The sequence below is a fragment of the Callorhinchus milii genome, unplaced genomic scaffold (assembly GCF_018977255.1).
Source record: "Callorhinchus milii isolate IMCB2004 unplaced genomic scaffold, IMCB_Cmil_1.0 Scaffold9, whole genome shotgun sequence".
In the NCBI taxonomy this organism is placed as follows: Eukaryota; Metazoa; Chordata; class Chondrichthyes; order Chimaeriformes; family Callorhinchidae; genus Callorhinchus; species Callorhinchus milii.
Window position 1 is genome coordinate 5,622,026 of NW_024704750.1, and position 19,993 is coordinate 5,642,018.

At 40.7% G+C, this 19,993-nt stretch overlaps 1 protein-coding gene across 1 annotated transcript in view; it reads left to right on the plus strand.

Annotated features, from left to right (window-relative positions):
- traf3 (TNF receptor-associated factor 3) overlaps window positions 1–19,174 on the plus strand; it is a 30,705-nt gene extending 11,531 nt beyond the window's left edge. Inside the window, exons 2-11 of the mRNA XM_042338239.1 lie at window positions 8,302–8,577; window positions 9,423–9,474; window positions 9,781–9,885; window positions 10,304–10,468; window positions 11,701–11,778; window positions 12,265–12,339; window positions 12,691–12,783; window positions 14,153–14,293; window positions 16,658–16,850; window positions 17,603–19,174. Of these exons, the coding sequence (XP_042194173.1) occupies window positions 8,302–8,577; window positions 9,423–9,474; window positions 9,781–9,885; window positions 10,304–10,468; window positions 11,701–11,778; window positions 12,265–12,339; window positions 12,691–12,783; window positions 14,153–14,293; window positions 16,658–16,850; window positions 17,603–18,174 (1,750 nt within the window). The 3' untranslated portion in view covers window positions 18,175–19,174. The remainder of the gene's footprint in view (window positions 1–8,301; window positions 8,578–9,422; window positions 9,475–9,780; window positions 9,886–10,303; window positions 10,469–11,700; window positions 11,779–12,264; window positions 12,340–12,690; window positions 12,784–14,152; window positions 14,294–16,657; window positions 16,851–17,602) is intronic.
- Window positions 19,175–19,993: the final 819 nt, after the last annotated feature.

The following is a 19,993-nucleotide window of genomic DNA, read 5'->3' on the forward strand; positions in this document are numbered from 1 at the left end:
CAGCTACAGTACATGATAGTTCCCCTTTAAGATCCATTTATCCATTGTTTCAGTTTTTGAGAGTACAAAGGCTTTCGGCACTTTCAGGTAAGGGAAAGCTTTTTTCAAAAAAATCTCCTGCTTGGGATTTAACTATACATTTTGTTTCATAATATTGAATTGTAATAATCCTTGCAATTAATGTAGTGTAATATCACATCTTGGAGACGTCTCTCAAAGCGCTTCACAGAAGGTACGGTAAAGTGAATTGACTGTGTAATTTGTGGGTGAAACGCGGCAGCCAATTGTGCACAGCAGTGTTCCAAAAACAGTCATGGACTGAATGACCAAATGATTATTTATTTATATATATTTAAGGAATTATTACCTCCGGAAAAGCGATCCGCCAATCGACTAACACCCGGGTTCCTACTTACCGCTAGATGAACAGAGGCATGTGGAATAAGTAAACTCGGACAGTGTTTTGATCTGCCCAGGGATTGAACCCAGGTCCTCTAGTTTGTAAGGCAAGTGCTCTAACTAGTAAGTTACAGGACTCCACGGAATGGATAAAAGATGTATAGTAATAATAATAATAATAATCCTTGCATTTGATATTGCACTTTTCACATCTTCTCGATGTCTCAAAGCGTTTCACAGAATAGACTGTAAAGTGTATTGGCCGTATATTTGTGAGCGAAACGGGGCAGCCAATTGCACACAGCAGTGTCCCACAAACAGTCGTGGATTGAAAATGACCAATTTATTACTTTATTTTGGAGGGACTATTATTAGGCGTGTGGAGTAAGGAAACTTGCCCAAGGTTTCACCCTGTGCCTAAAATTGAACCCAGGTCTCTCGCTTGCAAGGCGAGTGCTCTAACCACTGAGCTACAGGACTCCACAAGTATTAGCCACTGGTTTTAGAGGTTGCTGATTCTATATGTGTGTCCGCAGTGTTTCCTTTCACCAAATGTATCTTTGTGTCCAGCTCTGTTGGCTATCTGAGCAAAACACATGGACACTCAGTGAAGCTTTCATGATCAATTCTTATCAGTCAGGCTTCAGTGCAGAATGGTTCAGGCACAACCGAAGAAGGCAGAGTTTGATGGAATGATGGAAGAATTTTCTGTACAGATTCTACCTGTTGGCTATTAGGTGTCCTGTCAGAAAGCTCGGAAAATCTATAGATAAATATGCCCCATAATTGTGCCCGGGTGCAATGATATGAAATAGAAAATAAATCAAACTATAATCTTTTGACTTTTAAGTGCAGATTTATGACCAGGGTCTGTGTTGTGGTCTTTTCTTTTAGAACAGTTGGTCTTATTTTTATTAGATCACATTAATAATATGCTCTATTATCAGTCGGCGAGAGTGCTTTTACCACAGTGCATCAGTTCACATAGTAAAAGGTCATTTGATAGTGTGCTTGACTTTTAATGCATCTAAAGGACATTGGAATTATTTTGTCAAATCACCTTGGCAAAGTCATTGACTGAGAGCTATAAAGATGCTACTTGACTAACCGTTTTCTGGGGGAATGGGAAAAACGACCTGAATTTTAACAATTTTTTTTTCTTCATCCACACTTGAATGTTTCAAGATGAAGAGCGAGTATAATGTGATGCAGTATTCTGCCCAGTATGACGCATGTGTTAGTGGAAAGGTGTTGGAACTTTCATTAGCATCTCCAGCTGTGGGCCATGCAACTCCAGTCCTTGAGCTTTGCAGGAGGATAGAGACTTGCCTGCCACATTAAGTTCCTGGGCTCCTCTCTAAATTAAAATGTTTTGCAATGTAACAGGACTAGCAGGATATTTCTGTAATTTTTTTAGGCAATAATGTCAGATACATTGTGCAACACAAGGTGACTTTGACTCAAAAATAAGTCGTTAAGATAAAATGTTACTAAATCGACATTCCCGTGGACATAGAATTACCAGACAATGATCAAATGCATGCATGTCGTGGGATAACTGGTTGAAGGTGGTAGTCATGCCTTTGCTTTTGTATAATAGATGTTTGTAACCTACATTAAATTATGGAGGAGAGGAAGTGTCTTGAGTAAATACCCTTGTTTTTTGTCAGTGTTGCAGCATATTGTAAGGCACCAATATGTTCCTCTTGTCAAGTTTCTCTTTGGTGGTGGTGAGGCTGAGTACAATTGTACATGTACAGCCAGTAAATTAGTCATTGTGTGAGTCAAGAGTGGATGGGATATGAGACATTGGAGTGATGTCTGATCCATTGTTTGCCTATTCCCCACTTTGTGAATTTCTACCTTTAAATTGCATGTTAGACACCAAGACGCTGACCCGAGCTCAGAAGAAACAAAACAGACACACGGTTTAATTATTTTACACAGATTGCAAAGATAGTAGCGAATGTGTGGATTAGACCACCCAAGGAGATGGTGGAAGCAATTTGTGCCACATTACTTGGTGAAGAATTCAATTGATGTGTGTGGGATATAAGAGTAATGTAGGTTTATTTTTTTTTGGATCACTCCAAACTAGACTGAGCTTTCAACACATGTATGCCACCTATGCATCGAAATTTCCGTGTGTCTGGAAGGGATATGGCCTCTCTCCCCAGAGGGACGCCCTCTGCTTATTTTATTCCAGAGAGTATTCGGCTAAGACAATACCGAGCAAGAGTGCGTGGTGGGGTGCTTCTGGAGTTTGGCCAGCTAAAACCACAGAGTTGGAACATTATCTGGTTCCCACTGCTTGTCCTGCTGCTGTACCAAACACTGCACACCAGACTTGGTTTACTCCAAAGTTATCAAGGACAGGAATCTGACAAACTTTTCTCTACCTCCCCGAGTTCAGGGACAAAGAGGCCAATTGTGCCGTTCAGATCAAGTACGTGCGGCAACAGAGACCAAGAATGAAATCCAGAAACTTCCTTGTCTTAAATCCATCAGCACCACATCACTTGAATCATCCACGATTGTTTGTGGGATAATTGACTGCCGCGTTTCGCCCACAAAATACAGTCACTCCACTTTACAATGTATTCTGCCAAGCGCTTTGAGAAGTCTCGACGACGCGATAAGGATTATTATTGAATGACATGCGAGGATTATTATTTTTATTTACCCAAATGAGCCGTCGCACAGAACAGTTGCAAATATCTGCGACAGTTTCAGTTTTATTTAGATGCAGTATTTTTGTCTGAAGCAGCAGTAACTGCAGTAATTCTATGAAGATCTTACTTCCCAAACTGAAAGTACCTGGATTGTTTACAGGGAAGGAAATACTGTATGAACTTGGTCTCGTTCCCAGCTGGGATTCCCCGACTCTGATGTGGTAAACAGACATTTTTAAATAGGACAGGAGCCAGCCTGTCTGCAGTACTGCTGGTTTGTAATTAGTCCTATCACCGTTCGGCTAAGTAAGTAATGGATAGGTTGAATCATCCCTGATCGGGGAGAGGGTGGGAGGAGGAGGAAGAGGTGACCATAAGCGTGATTGAAGAGGAAGATCGTCAGTTGTGATCTAAAAGTGTGGAAGGAGGGGGCAAAGTGGAGGGATTGGGGGAGAGAGTTCCAAAGCTTTGGGGCGTAGTGGCTGAAAGTAGAGTATAGTAGAGCAACAAAAATCCATATTGAACTGATTAAGACTGATGTAAACATGGAAAACTCTCAAGCAAACACCACTGGAAAGAAATCTGGAAAAAGGGGCATTGGTATTAATTATCTGGAAAGGGAGCTAAACCTTACTGAAAGCCAATTAGTTGGATCTATACGGGATTTTTCTTTGTGCATACGGAACAGGTCTGATAAGGTGAGACATTCTCATCCTGAGAGGGTTTTAAAGGATGGAATTTATTTGTGTCATAGTTATCCGATTTTGAACAGATCGATTCCTGTTTGAGTTAAAATCGCTGTGCCATTTACAAAGTGTGAGAAGCTCTTATCAAAATTGTTTCTCATTTATTGGAAGGGAATGTAAATAAATGTGTCTCAGTCTCCTGGGACAGAAAGTTTTGAACCACCTCAGTTAGTGCAGTATAAAGTCTCCGGAGGGGTTTTCCCGCACCCCTCCATGTTTTACACATAAAGATTTTATATCGATGAAGTTAGCATAAATAGTACGGTTTTTTCCCCTTCTGACTAATTTTCCTCTTTCCCCCTCTCCTCTACCTCCGCGAGAATGTTGTAGCTGGCTTTGCTCTGGCTAATAATTGACTAACTCATGTCAGATCAGTCATTCATGCATTTACCCAATTTACCCAATGAGACATCAGGAGGAAAACCCCAATCGCGGGACGCTTTGTACCTCGGCCAGGACTATCCTGTGTTCTGACTTGCCCGAGAGTGAAATAGGCCAAATTCCCCTTCTCTCCTCAGAGGGATACCATAGATCTAGCGATGATTGTTAGAAGGCAGATGAAAGGGTAACAGTGGAGCTGGATGGGATTTAAATGAATGAGCCATGGGTGTTTCAAACTCTGGAGGTCATGAATTCAGAGCGAGCGTCTGATTGAGTGCATTAGTGACAACCACATGCAGGGTTTGTGGTAACTTGAAACAGCTGACGTGAATTTTCAATCTTCTTGCCCGGCAGGGTTGTCAACCTTTGAAAAAATAATAAATAACGCAAAAAGAAAGTTAGAAATGAGCAAACCTGGAGGGGATAGAGATGGGGAAAGATGAAGACTTAATCGGGTGTCTTGTAACACTGGTGATATATATGGCCATTGCTTAACCTACAATAGAGCAAAAGTAAACGCTACCCCTCCAAACAAAGTGGTTATAAATGGGATTGTGACTCCAGATCGCTGGGGAATGGAAAATACGGCACTTGTGAATTATTGGTTCTCATGTTTCACAGCTTGTCGTTGCATTATCCATAAACTACCAATAGCCTGTGTTAAACAACAGCAACAACTTGCATTTATCATGTAGCACCTTTCATGTAGGATAGCATCTCAAAACGTCTCAAAACACTGAGATGTCCTCCCGACGTAGAAAGTGCTATATAAATGTAAGTTGTTCTTAAATGCTTGTGATATGTACATGTACTTACAGGATCAGAGGGATTCCTGCAGTCAGAGGTTAGAGCACTCGCAAGCGAGAGACCTGGGTTCGATTCCCGGCAGGGCGAAATGTTGGGCAAGTTTCCTTACTCCACATGCCTCTGTTTATCAAATGCAAGGATTGTTATTATTATTGGAGTGGGAAAAGCAACTCACTACTCTGTGGAAAGGGGACTTTCCTTCAGATCTCTTATCCAGTCCTGAGATTTAATCTTACGAAATGTCAGCAGGCTTTTGGCCAACAAAACATTCACAAGGCTTTTGGTATATTTCAGGTCAGATCTTTTCTGCCAATACTCCTAAGGTTATGGGAGACCAAGGAACATTCACCTGGCAGAGCTATACACTGAAGCTATTAGTACCGCAACAATCTGAGGTCATTAGAGCACAATCATAAACTTATGTGATACCTTTGCCTACTTAAATGATAGAACGCAACTTTTAAAATGTAAAAATTGCTATAAACTTTGGATAATAAAAATAATCCTTGCATTTGATATAGCACCTATAATGTTGAATGTCTCAAAATGCTTCCCAAAGTTTCTGTAAAGAGTAAGAGGATTCCTGTAGCTCAGTGGTTAGAGCACTCGCTTTACAAGTGAGAGACCTGGGTTTGATACTCACAGGGTGAAACCTTGGACAAGTTTCCTATCTCCACACACCTGATGATAACCCCTCAAAAAAAACAATAATAAATTGGTCATTTTCAATCTACAACTGTTTGTGGGACACTCCTGTGCGCAATTGGCTGCCGCATTTTGCCCACAAATATAGTCAATTCACTTTACAGTCTATTCTGTGAAGCACTTTGAGATGTCTAGAAGACGTGAAAAGGCGCTATATCAAATGCAAGGATTATTATAATTAATGATTGTATTTTGTCAGTGAATGCAGCGAGCAGCAGTTTGCGACAATTCGTTTGGGAATAGCAATGTCCGACAGATAGCCATGAAGCCAATGAATCAATTATATTTGCAGGAATTTTGGCCAGGATACCGGGGGGAAAACTCCCTTCTCTTTTTGAATAGCGGAGTGAAATACTTAACTCACGTCTTCACATTTAGAATCGCATCCAGAGGGTAGCATTTCAGACAATCTAGCCCTCCTCGTCCCAGCACTGCGTTAATCAGTCTAGATCTAGATTATGAGCTCATAGATCTGATGTGTGGTTTAAACCTTCTGAACCAGAACGTCTGATCAAGCTGTGAGAATACTATCCAACTGAGCCAGGCTGACGCCTAACCTAGAAAGGGATTTTACGTGAAATGTGTTTGAGTAGTTTCAACCCAGCAATTCATGGAGTAAGGCCAGAGAGCAAAGATACCGTGTTCTGGCTGATGGTGTTAAATTGGCAATCTTATTCAGACCGCATAGATGAGTGATATATGTAGTGGAAAATATCGTTGTGTGCTGGCTTCATGTGGCTGTGTGTGTGATGCTGACGTGAGGTGCCAGAAACACCAATATTTGGTCTGCATATGTGGTAACTTTGGTTTTCTGGTGGGGGATTTTTAAATTATTATTAAAAACCCGTTGTGGACTGAAAATGAAATATGAAAGCTGTTACTGTTTTCCCCTCTTCTCGCTCCCTCTCTATTGTTGTGACCCACTCCAGGCACCACCAGCTATGTGATGTCAGCATTCGTTGTTCCGGCATTTATCCAGCTTATTGTCAGCTGAAATATTTGGGAGTGGATATGTCTTGCAGGAGATTTTATTTTAAAATGTCTTATTTGACTCGCTTTCTCTTTGGTTCATTTACTGTAAGACCTTCAGTTACCGTGTCTGTGGATCTGTCTCTGGCCATTAAATGGGAGGTGATTGAGGTGGCTTTGCTTGTCTAGCTGTCCCAATGTTCCCTGCCCTACTGGAAAACACCTGTTTTTTTTCAATGCCTTCCTATCACTAGATCAGTAGCTCACTGTATAACGTGTTTGACCACAAACCAACCAACTATTCCATCACACATAGTACTCTGGCTCCAGGATTACATTCTACACCTCACTATCATTGCCCCCTTTTCCCAGCGACCAGCTAAATTCAACGTTCCTACATTTCTTGCAAACAAAATAGATTTCAGTACATTAGATTTAGCACGACTTCATTCTTTTAATTGGATAATAAAGGAAGAACTGCAAGCTTCTTAGAAATAGATATAGATGAACTGTGTTATACTGCAGAGGCGAAGGCTTCCGAGTAAAGTAGTGCTGTGTATTCAACTTGCCCAATTTCTCTTCCTTGAAATATGTCAAATGGTCAGTAGTTCTGCGGAAACTTCAACCAGCTGATAAATAGCTCTTTTCTCAGGCCACTTCGACCCCATCTGCATATCTCTTTCCTCACTCATTTTCTAAATATTTCAAAAGAAAATGATTGTTACACCTGTCATTCGAGTCTTGCAAGCTGCACCTAGAATCGTGTTCAACTCTTACCTGTTTAGATGCTGATGTATAACCCTTCATTGCTTTGTTACTGGCCAATTTCTGACCTTATTTCAAAAGTGTTTAGTTTCAAAGAGAACATAAAGCTTGGAACGGAAAAGATCCAACTTGAACATGTAACCACTTATTCCTTTCTATCACTTCTCCCTCTCTGAATTCACAATTCTTGCATCCTGTCGTAATCCAATTCCAGAACAGGAGTGTCGCTCCTCCTGGCTTAATTCTTTCCCTGCCCTGCTGGAAAACACCAATAAGGACCATATAATTAAATGGGAAGTGCAGAAAAGGGTTTCTGTTACCTTAAAAGGGCAATGCGCAATACAGAACAAATTACCGACACAGGTGGTGGAACAAGGAACTTTAAAGCGTTTGTTTTACAAAAAAGGAACCAGACAAGTTTCTGGAAATTAAACGATTTACAGCTCAAAGTTGGCGAAACTGAAATGTTGAGGGAATCTTTTGTGAAGTTGGATGGGAAATTTAGATGAACCAATAGTCTGTAGCTGCGTCATGGTCTTTGTGTGTGACCAAAACCCTGGACCATCCCTTTTCTCAACAGAGATGGATTCAGGCTCCACAAGCCACAACTCATTATTTCATTGGGGAGTTCCACAGTGCGAGGAAGGACAATGCCTTTCCACCCCACTCTTTACATTATTCCATGTCGATGACCAGGTTTATCCTCTCTGCTCAAGAATCCCCAACCTGTTTATGAGGTGGTTTGAGACGTTTGAATGGCGCTATAATAAGTGCAAGTTTTTGTAACAAAATATCAATTTCAAATAGAAATGGTCCATTGATGGTCCGTACTGAGAAGTTGCTTCTTTGCTTTACAGATTTGGACGGCCACAGGCCATGGCAGCCGGAAGAAACATAGAGTCGCACCAGCTTTCTCTGCAGTCACCTCTGCAACAAGCTAATGTCTCTCATCCCCAAGATAGCAGGTCACTGTGCGCCACCATCGAGCCTAAGCATGGAGGCTTCAAGGAGAGGTTTCTGCTTAAACTGGAGGAGAAGTACAAATGCGAGTATTGCCGTCATGCACTTTGCAATCCAAAGCAAACTGAATGTGGCCACAGGTTCTGTGAAAGCTGCTTGAGTAACGTTTTTCGGTAAGATGACTTTTTGTTTTCCTTTGTGCAGTTCGTTGTGTAATGAGAATTGGTCACTGATAGTGCAAATTGCATTCAAACAGCGAATTATTGTTCTTGGTTGAAGCTTTAGACCGGATATAGTGACTCTTAAATAACATGGTTTCATAGGGAATAATGTCCATAGAACCTGGAAGATCATTGTATTAACAAACTATTAGTTGTATACCAGTTGAAGATCGTGACCTTGAGGAGATTTGGATCAAAGTGACTTCTTTATTGAAATACACTTTTTTCCAGTTGCTTTCATCAAAAGCAATGTGATCAGTCCTACTAATCTGTATTCAACTAAGTTACATTTGTTCTATGATAGTAGATCATTTCACAGTCAAGTTTACATTCATGATGACCTCATTTAAGGTATACGTCTAACATCTTGTCAATAAGTAATGTTTTAACTCTGACTAGACGTAAGCAAATGCCTAGTGCAGAATTGGAGGAATAGACATAGATTTTATGTAGAACAAATGCTTTCAGACAATGCATGCCTTTGAGAGACAGTACATAAACGTGTCTGAAGTGAACTTGAAGTGCTATCTAACTGGAATGGAATGTTATAGATTAGGTGGAAATCGCGTTACATCAATCACTGTAGAGGGAAAAAAAGATTTTTTTTTAAATCTGAAAAAGGAATTCTTTATTAAAGAAAGTAGTTTCAAGTCCTTTTAAATAAGATGTTTAGAAATCAAAAATCTCAGAGTTTTCTATTAAGATTTAAACTACGTAAACCAAAACACTAGTAGTATTTCATTAGGCCATAAATGATTATGGTTGTCTGATTATTTTTTGTTTTGTTTTCTTCATAGGAATCAGAATCCAGTTTGTCCAGTTGACAATGAACCTTTATTTGAGACTAAGGTGAGTAGTAGAGTGAATACCAACAATTTACACTACATATCACCTTTCACATGAGGGGAGATTGGCCCAAAGAGTGTTACACAAACTGAGTGTGAGCCCGAGGGGAATGCGAATTCAGAGAGATGGGTCTTTTAGGTGGAATTCAATCACAGCGGGAAGGGGGATGAACTCTGGGATGGAAGCGAGGGGATAGAGCAGATGGAATCCATCAGGGCGAGGCAGAGGGCCTTCAGAAGGATGTTGAATTCAGTGTTTTCAATACTTGATGCCGACTCTTGATCTGACACTTTCTTTTGTATTTTAAAGGTATTTAAAGACATCTGCTGCAAAAGAGAGATTCTAAGTCTCAAAATCTACTGTAGGAACGAGAAAAATGGTTGCAAAGACCAGCTATGCCTAGGAAAACTTGAGGTAAATGAATGATCTAATCCAGTGCCATTAACTGCGGTTACGTGAATTAGTTGAAACCATGTCTAAACCCTATTATATATATATAAAATGAAGTACACAGTGGACTATTCAATTATTAAACTTTAATTTAGGAAATTGAAACACTCTACATCTGTTGTCTCTCTATGTTTACAAGTTCTGTTCACTTATCAAAGCTTTTGAAAATGGATAGCTTGATGGTAGAATATTCTTAACACCTCAAAGTTAATTGTTAGTTTTCTTGTGGAGGATTATATATGACACATTTATAATAGGTTTACTGATTTGATGTTTGTGTTAACGATCTATTGCTTATTGATCAAATGACCCCTTTTTTCATAGAGAAAATATCCAGATGTGATTGTTTCGATGCTAATGTTTGTTTGTTCTTTTCCTAAAGGCCCACCTACTTGAATGTCCTTATCAGGAGGTCCGTTGTACACGCAGGGGATGTACGGAGAGGGTGCAGAGGAAAGATCTAGCTGACCATTTAAATTCAAGCTGCAAATATCGGGAACAGGCGTGTAAATTCTGCAGGAAAGAAATCACAATGGCAGAGCTGAAGGTACAGGACGCTGCATAATGCACATTCCTTCCCTCCACTTCTCTTACAGACTGTTGGGTCATCATATATCAATGGAATTCTTATTGTGCTGAAAGTCTATTAGGTTTATAGATAAAGGTGCTGAATATAATCTCAAATTCACGATGGCACTAAGTTTTCAAAGTTTTCGGACAAATGTGGCATTATCACGAATTTGGGACCTTTAAGGGATTTACGAAGCTCTGAAACAAAGTGCAAGGTGTTCTAAGGCTGACTTCTCTTCCTGTTGAGTTGCTAACCTCATGGTGCTGAGCCAGCCCGGGCACTTCCTCATGAGAAGAAAAGAATTGGAGGATCAAGGACTTTGGCTTCTTTCAACCATCTCCCAAATGGTTAGTTACATAAAGGTGTTGTCACCTGGAGGCCTAGGAACAGACTTTCCTGTTACACCTACAACTGGGACCAGGGCATAGATTAGAGAGATCCGAAGCATGGAAAGAAGAATATATAACCCAACCATTTACCTTAAGCTACCCAAGTGATACATATTGAACCTTTTTCCTGAGAGGTATGATTCATCTGGATGGATTCTGTGAGAATTTTTACATACACATCTGATTATAAGCAAATGCTGTGGTATGTTTTTGCATAATATTTGACAAGAGGCTTTGTTCGGTGCCTGGATATAGTTGTTGGCAAGAAAGCAGTGGTGGAGGTGTTAACCAGAACAGGAACATTTCATCACTAACAAAGAAATTGTGTGAATTCATAACGGAAAATGACTATTGGCTTTAATATCTTGAGTGTAGGGAGCATCTTGACTTTGTCACAAAGTTCAATAGTTAATGCATATTTACTAAAACCTGCTGGGTGGTACTTCATGACTGCATAAAACCTCTTGAACCAGTAGAACACCAAAATGGTTAATCTTTGGAGAGACCATGTAGCTGTATTTTTTTTTGGTGATTAATACAGCTCCTTTAAGGTCAGGAGACCTTTCCCCAGTAACTGTGACCAGATGGGGCATTCACTAAACTACTTTGTTTGACTGTGATTATGGTATAAAAGGGCTTTGTATTGATGCGACTATAGCTCCCACAAATGAGCACAAATGTCCACCTAAATGAATACAACTACAAATCCTCTGAATTTTTCATAATCAATTAACGGGAGCAAGCTGAGAAATCAGTGGCTTGTCCTCGGGTTCAGCTTATATCCGTTCATTCAAAACGAATGTTTGCTTCTTTCTGTAGAAACACGAAGAGTTGGAATGTCCATCAGTGCTCGTGAAGTGCCCCAATAAGTGCAATGTTTCTGTTCTGAGGAGTGAGGTAAGAAACGTGTGCTTTGGAAGCTATTCCTGGTTAACTGCTCAGGTTACAGGTTCGAACCCCTGGGAACAGTATTTTGACAAGAAATTACCAAGAAATTGTAGAATCCATATTCCGCCTTCAAGAGGGAGCTAAACAAATACCTTTTATTAAAATAAAATGTTAGCCACAGCGGTTTGGGAACAGAGCAAGTAAATAGGACTGAAAGGATTGCTCTTGAGGGAACTCGCTCAAGAACGATGGGGGCAGAATGGCCTTCTTCTGTGTCATTAAATTTCTGTAATTTTCTGACTGGTAATTTCTGATCCCTGCTGGTTCTTTCTGTACTTCAGTGTAAGGCTTGTTAATGGGATTGTTCTGCCAGATCTTCTTACCCAGAGGATGTATCGTATTATATGTTCTTCTGCAGAAATGTATGTGTAAACTGCTGTAACCATGGCAAAGGCATGTGTCAAAACTTCCTCTTTGTCTTTTTTTTCTCGACAGTTAAGTAGCCACTTGTTACAGTGTCCCAATGTAGTTGTCCACTGCAGTTACTCTAATTACGGATGTAACTTCCTGGTAAGTATACACAAACTTATTTCCATTCAGTTATTTCTATTAAATTGCTACTGAATGCAAAATAGAGAGAAAAAGAATGAAATTGAATTGTAGAGTTAGTGAAGGACATCTTTGAGACCACTGGACAAAAGCATGCTTTATGGCATCGTGCATATATCCTACTCTTACAAATGTGAAATCTAATTCTTAGCTAAATAACGCACTTTCATGAACTATATATATTTAATTGTCAGCTCACTGGACTTTATTGACTAGGTTTGTTTGAACATGCAAAGGTACAGTTACATTGCATTCTTTTATGTTTTGCTTACAGTCCCACTGAATTTTGTTTCCTTTTTTTCCCTGTTACAGGGAACTAACCAGGAGCTTAAAACACATGAAGCTAACGCTATGGCACAGCATTTGAACCTTTCAATGATTAGAAATGTAGATAACGAAACCAAGGTAAGTGGAGGAGGAAGATAATCCATGAATATTTTTTAATCTATATTTACTGTGTGTGTGTATATATATATATTTTATATATATGTAAAATTAGACACAGAGTTTATGAAATAAACCGTGACTGTTACATTTTTGATCCCTCAATCTGCTTTTGCAAAGGAATTTCCATCTGATGTTTGCTTGAATTTAGTAAATGTTGCTTTTGGTAACTAACTGACGGCTGTGGGACAAATTGCCAACATCAAACCAAAACAGCAAAGGATCTTATAAGGTCTTATTTAACTTTTGGTTGACTATTTCCAGGCATTGTTCCAACTATGAGCTGATCTCTTACATTTAGACTTGGAAGAAAAAGATCAGCTTTAGCCAACGCCCTTAAATTTTCCTCCCTCCTCGGTGTTCCCTTACGGTCTCTGTAAAATGCCTTGGGAAGTTCTTTCTCATGTTCTGTTGGTTTATTGGTGCGTCAGACTCGGCTGCTGTTCCCCTCCCCCTCTGCATATCATTTGTCCTCGACTGGTGATATTGAAGTGTATTTTTAACGAACAATGGCTTGTTCAAACGAAGGTCATAGATTCAGTTTTATACCGAATTTGCAGTTGTTTTGGATTTAAATGTTACCATGTAAATTGACGCCAGCATGTTTGCTGCACATTGTTGCATCTAAAGTTGCTGCCATTGAAACGTTGAAATCTGCATTGCGAACACATTTGAATCGGTGCTTATTGTTTTTTTGGCCTCCCACCTAAAGTACATCTCAAGATCTAAGGATGTGTTAGTTGACTCATCGCTCCCTTTGTCAAAACAGTGTGAAGCAACAATAAACATGGTACACTCTATGCTGTGCTATTTCGCCAGACCAATTGAGTTGAGATTCTCAGAAGTAATACTCAAATAATATAGTGTCTGGTCAGGCCACATACCGGAGTACTTGTTACAGTTCTGGTCATCATGACCAGTAAGAGGGATGTCCAAGGACCTAGAGGCAGTGCACAGGAGAGCAGCATTCATGAGCCAGTGATACAGGAGTGAAAAACAATTAGACATTTCAGAGGGCATGGTATAAAGAACAATACTTTCGGGAAGTATACAGGAACAGGTTGCCTGAGGAAGGGTGCTTGAAACCAGGACATGGGACTCGTTTGAATAAAAAAAAAGCAGCTCAATGTTGTGATGGGATGAAAACAGATTGGTGAATAATCTGAGAAAATTTGGATTAGATTTGCAAAATTGGAAATTTGGATGCCAACTGAGGTTATACGCATCAATGTTCCTTGTTCTTCTTGAAATATTCCCTATTTTCCCAAGAGATGAATGGTGCTGGCACACTCGCTAAAGAACAGTCACTATATTCTTTGCCTTATTCTAGGTTTCCCAGCTCCAGAATGAACTGCAGGACAAGTGTAAAATTATCCAGTCCATGTCCATTCAGATAAGCACCTTGGAGAAAGAACTGGTCAAGTTTGGGCAACTCGCAAATAAAAATGAAGGTCGGCTGGGCCACTTACAGGTAAGAACTGAGGACTTCTAATGAGGAACAATGCGGGCGGTTTCTTCAAGTTTCTGTTGTCAGCTTATAGTACAAGTGCTCCATGCTCAAGTACTGTATGCCATCTTGAACCACAGTTTGCCTTCATTTGTATGGATGCCTGTTTGTTCAGTGTAATTTATGGGGGGGTGGCGAGGGGTTTGTTAAGCGATGGATTCTGCATTTTGTAGTATGTACACAATTCAGTAGGTAAATCAATTAGATTTGCTTAACTTGGTATTGTATTTGGATGGAATACATTAGTAATAAAAGCCCAATAGAATCTGTCTACCAGAACAAACCTAACCAAAGTACATTTCTATAGCGCCTTTCATGTCTGGAGCATGTCTTTAAACGCACTTTACACAGCTGGCAGTAGGGGGTGGGGGAGAGATGAGTGCGATCAAGAGAGAAGTTTTAAGGCTGGCTTTAAGAGTGGGTAAGGCAGAGGTGAGGGGGGGGGGTTTCATTACCCGTTGCAGTGTGCTGTACAAGAATCGTTTTTCCCTGGAACATTAAGAGAGAAAATAAAACTAGGGTGGAGTAGATTCCATGAACTGTCGACTGTAAGACGAACACCCAAGCAGAACACACTTTCGGGAAATCCTGGCACTGCCTCTATCTATCTGAAGTGTAAAGAGAACAGGTTGAAAGTGCTGGGAGTGGAATATAACACCACAAAACTGGGGGTCTGTTTATTTCAGTAGTGAATATCCCATCAAAGCTGGAGTTCAGAATCCGATTGCTGTCGTGACTTAATTGTCGACTTAAACTACTGAGAAGCAAAACTAAAAATACAGTGGAAGGGGAAGTGAATGTCTAAGGGGAATCTGTAGGGTTTGTCCCTCCCATCTCTCATTGGCCGTGTTTAGTGAAAAAAAGATGCGAATCCGTCTATAATTAACCGCAACTGACACATTTTATGATAATGCACAGATGATGTTTGAAGACAGAAAGGCTAGCTTTCTTATAGCTCTCAATATGAAATCAGTGCTGCACATAAAGCAGCACTTACTGAGCACAGCTTCTGAATGAGTAATGCCGATTGACTGGAAAGAATGTTATTCAAACAGTAAAATCTGGGTGTCAAAAATATACCCACTAGTTAGACTCATTGATGACCACTCAAATCTAGCAGGGCATTGGGAGCTCTTGGACATTCTTTAGATACGTTAAAAAATATATAGTTTCTACTAAAATCTTTCGTTCCTTTTTAAATTTTCTCTCCTCTTTCATGATGACACTGACTCTGGCTGGGACCTGATTCCAAAGACCCCAGGAACTCTCTCTTGCTTAATCCAAGGAGTCGCTATCTATGTTTGAGACTTGCAAGCTATTGCAGTCGAGGGCAGCAAAGCTAAGACGAAACCCTTTCTCTCTCTAGCCCCCTCGTTAGGAATGTCCTGCTAGTGCCAGTTATAGGGAATAGAATTCCCCTTCTCCTTGTATCTGACCAAAAGCATTCCATATGGCACAACAATACACGGGGGAATAGGCGATGTGTACACTGAGGCACTTATATTGATGATTTATATCGCTAGGTTTTCACATGTTTGCACACTTGGGAGTAATTGTGCCTTGTAATTGGGATGTCCTCCAGATGTGAAAGGCGCTATGTAACCAATCTAGGTTGTTGTTAATTCATATCAATATGCCACTGTATTAGTAGGGATGCTTATTAGGGAGTTAGCCATTAGTTAATTAGTCTGTGACCAGATACTGAAAGCCTTGATGTGGAACAATGTTTTGCATGTATTTGGGATTCCCACTGATGCTTTAGATTCTTCTTCACAGAGTAAACTAGGGGGTTGATTTAAGTCCCAGATTCCTTAGGCTACTTTTGAGCTAGGCATGTATTAGTCCCCTCATGAGTATCTTGCAAAATTAATTTGGGACCATTCCCTGAAGCTGCTGCAGTTTATCCATGGAAGTGGGAGTATTGGATTTCTTTTATACCAAGATACGCAGTTAATAGACACAAAACTGCCATGGGAGTTGAGTGCCTGCACAAAGCGCGATTGAATAGCTTTTCACCTGTGAGCAGCGGAACGGAACTCAATTAGAGTGCGATTTCAGCAGGTTGAAGGCCTCCAAATCTAGGCCGTTCACTGTAATAACAGCATTTATCCTGCACTTGGCTGCACCTTTGGAAGCAGACAATTGGAGGTTCTGACGATAACTTGGCACTTTCCACCTTTGCTAAATTTACACTGTGAATGATCTCCGTGTGCACAGGTTCTAGTGTGGAACGAACCCACGGATAACAGCGCAACACAGAACACAGAAATACAAATTGCCCGAAATCTTTCATGTTATGTCAAATATAACAAGTCTTTTTTTGTGTAGAAAATGTTGGCCAACCAGACGGACCAACTGTTCACCATTAATCAAGCTTCACAACAGACTCACCAGAGGCAGGAGGAGACGATCCGGGAGGTGAAGGTTGTCAAAGAATCTGTGGACGGACTCCAAACGAGAGTGAGGCAGCTGGAAGTCACCAGCAGAGCTGGGAATGCGGGTGCTGGACAGAGCAGTCTGAGTGAGTACAGCAGCCTCATTGCTCCGGTGCGCAGTCTATTGTCCATAGTCACACTGTGGAAATCTAGAACAATGGGGGCATCATCTTAACATTAAAGCTAAGACATTTAAGAAGAAATTTTTCACGCAAAGGGTGGTGGAAATCTGGAAAACTCTCTCCCCCCAAAAGGCTGTGGATGCTGGATCCATTCAAAGTTTCAAGACTGAGGTGGATAGATTTTTGTTAGGTCAGGGTATTGAGGGATATTGGACAAAGGTGGTTAATTGGAGTTGAGGTACAGATCAGCCATGATCTAATATAATGGCAAAACAGGCTCAAGGGGCTGAAATGCCTTCTCCTGTTCCTATGATAGGAAATCACTACAAGTGATCTCACAGAGATGGAGATTTCATAAGCCCATTTTCCAAGTTCAGCTAGCTAAGACTGGATGAAGTCTGTTGTTTTGATGAACAGCTCCTGCCTGAACACATCTAGAAGAATGTTTTACTTCCGAGGGTTCCTTCAAAAATGATCTTTTAGCGATCGAACGCAGTCTTACCAGAGTTGATAGTTTCACTAAGCATTGCAGATGCCTTTTCAGATTTTAACAAGGGAGGCAAACAAAGGGTTGCTTCTCAAAATCAATTTTATTTTAATATACATTTCACTATCATTCTTCCAATAGATTTATGAGTGGGTTGGCCAGAATAAAGCAAAAATCCTCAATAGTTTGGTTTGAGTGATTTTTAAAAATATACATTTTCTATTCCCAGCTGGATTGGACAATCAAGTAAGGAGACACGACAGCTTGCTCAGTGTTCACGACGTCCGCCTGGCAGACATGGACCTTCGATTTCAAGTCTTGGAGACTGCCAGCTACAACGGAAAGCTCATCTGGAAAATCCGGGAGTACACCCGCCGGAAACAGGAGGCTGTTAGCGGAAAAACATTATCCTTGTACAGCCAGCCCTTCTACACAGGATATTTTGGCTACAAGATGTGCGCCCGGGTTTATCTCAATGGGGACGGTATGGGCAAAGGGACTCATTTGTCACTGTTTTTTGTAGTTATGCGGGGAGAATATGATGCCCTGCTACCCTGGCCCTTTAAACAGAAAGTAACTTTGATGCTGTTAGATCAAGGAGCAGAAGAAAGTCATTTGGGCGATGCTTTCAAGCCAGATCCCAACAGTAGCAGCTTCAAGCGCCCGCTAGGAGAGATGAACATTGCTTCCGGCTGCCCTCTCTTTGTTACACAGACTGTCTTGGAAAGCAGGACTTATATTAAGGACGACACGATCTTTATCAAAGTAAGCGTTGATACTTCAGATTTGCCTGACCCATGAGCCACTGTGCATCAACCAAGAGAGTGAGCAAAGGTTCAAAATGCATGATCCGCACCAGTACAGTACGGAATCGTCTGAACAGCAGGGCATCCCTCCCAGCTCAGTGCTGATCGCTTGTACGGTTCATGTGAGCATCTGAAGGGTTTGGCCACTTTCAACATTAGGAGGTGACATGGAATGCCGCAGATAATTTAATTGCATCAATATTTGGTCGAGATGATTCATTCAAAGGGTTTCTGTGGGATTAACAATGTGGGATACTTTTCTAAGTATCACTGAAATGTTTTTTTGGCCAGAACTGGCCATGTGGGGATTCACTGTCAAGTCAAATCCATGCGGGAGCATCATGTGGGAACCAAGATCAGCAGCATGTTTGTTAGCATAATGCAGTCAGGGTACTAAGTGAGCTACTACAATGTGGTCAAAATGTTTTACCTTTTCATCATTTTGTGTCATTTCAAGGGGAAGGTTCAGCTTGTAGGTAAAGGGAAGCTCGAGAGCTGTAGAAATGCAAGTCCAGATCATCGACTGTGAAATTCACTATCCATTTTGTGGTCCTGTTTCTCAATCCTGAAATAAACTGTTGATGATAAGCGGTGGGGACAGGGTTATTAAAGCGGAGCATAACTGGGAAGGTGAGGGAACTTCTTGATAGTTCTCGGTCACAGCACTCTGGAGATTCCCTCCCAGCAGCTCTATCATTCATTGTAATGCACCCAGTGAAAAGGTCCATGAGATGGAGAGACGACAAGTGTTTTGCGATGGTTTCTCAAAGCCTGTTAATTGTCAGACGACTGGCGTGCCATCACTCTGGGATGTTCGCAGCTTGTAGAGGATGGAGACTCTTTCAAACATTTCAATCCCGTTTAAAGTTGGATTCAAATCATAACTTAAATTATTTTGTTCATTTGTTTCCATGTACCTATCACTGCAATGTTTACAACTAATGTAACCTCAATCTTCTGTTTTCAAATTACTGAAAAAGAAGCATTTATTTAATCGAGGCTGTGTCAGCGTGTGTGTGTTTTTTTTTCTCTCTGTTATGTGTCTCTGGTGGGCACCAGTGGTGATAGTTTCATACCTGATACTTTTTTACCCTTTCTCCATCGGGTGATTGCTTGCCTTCACACACAGGAAAGGCTGGAAATGATTAGCAGGTAGATCAGCATTTGAAAGATGGATCAGCATTTGAAAGATGGGGCAATATTGCAGGGGTCAACCTTGAACCTGATCTGATGAATGTGAGCACCCACCCCCCACCCCACCACACATACACAAACATATATGCACACACCCTAAAGTCCAAATTGTTTTCGTCCTTCTAGTACTGATCAAACTCTTTGGGTTTTCTCAGGATTTTATGATTTTAGTTCTTAATTTCTGTCTCCGTTGTCAAAGGCAAACTGTATTCAGGGGCTTAAAGGTCTGTAGTTTCGGAAAATTCTTTCCCACAAAAGTTATGGTTCAAAACCCAATTTACCCCTTTTTGTCTGTGAAATGGTAAGTTTTGGAGTTTTTAAAGAAAATCCCCTCCACCAGTTTTGACAAGAAAATTAATTCCATAGTTTTATTCAGGAGTGAAAATAAAAGCCGGGCTTTTAAAACACTGCTTTACAAGGTGCTTTGTTCCGCCATTCAACCATTACTGCTTTGACCACGGGGCAAATTGACATTTGCAAAATTTTTTGCATTGTTTTCTTGAATTATTTTGCAATAAAGGTTGTGGCTTTGATGCAAATATATTAGGGTCAGTGTTGCTCTTGGTGTCCCTTTGTCCTTCCCCTGTACGGGAGGAAAGCTCAGAGATGTGAATGTACCG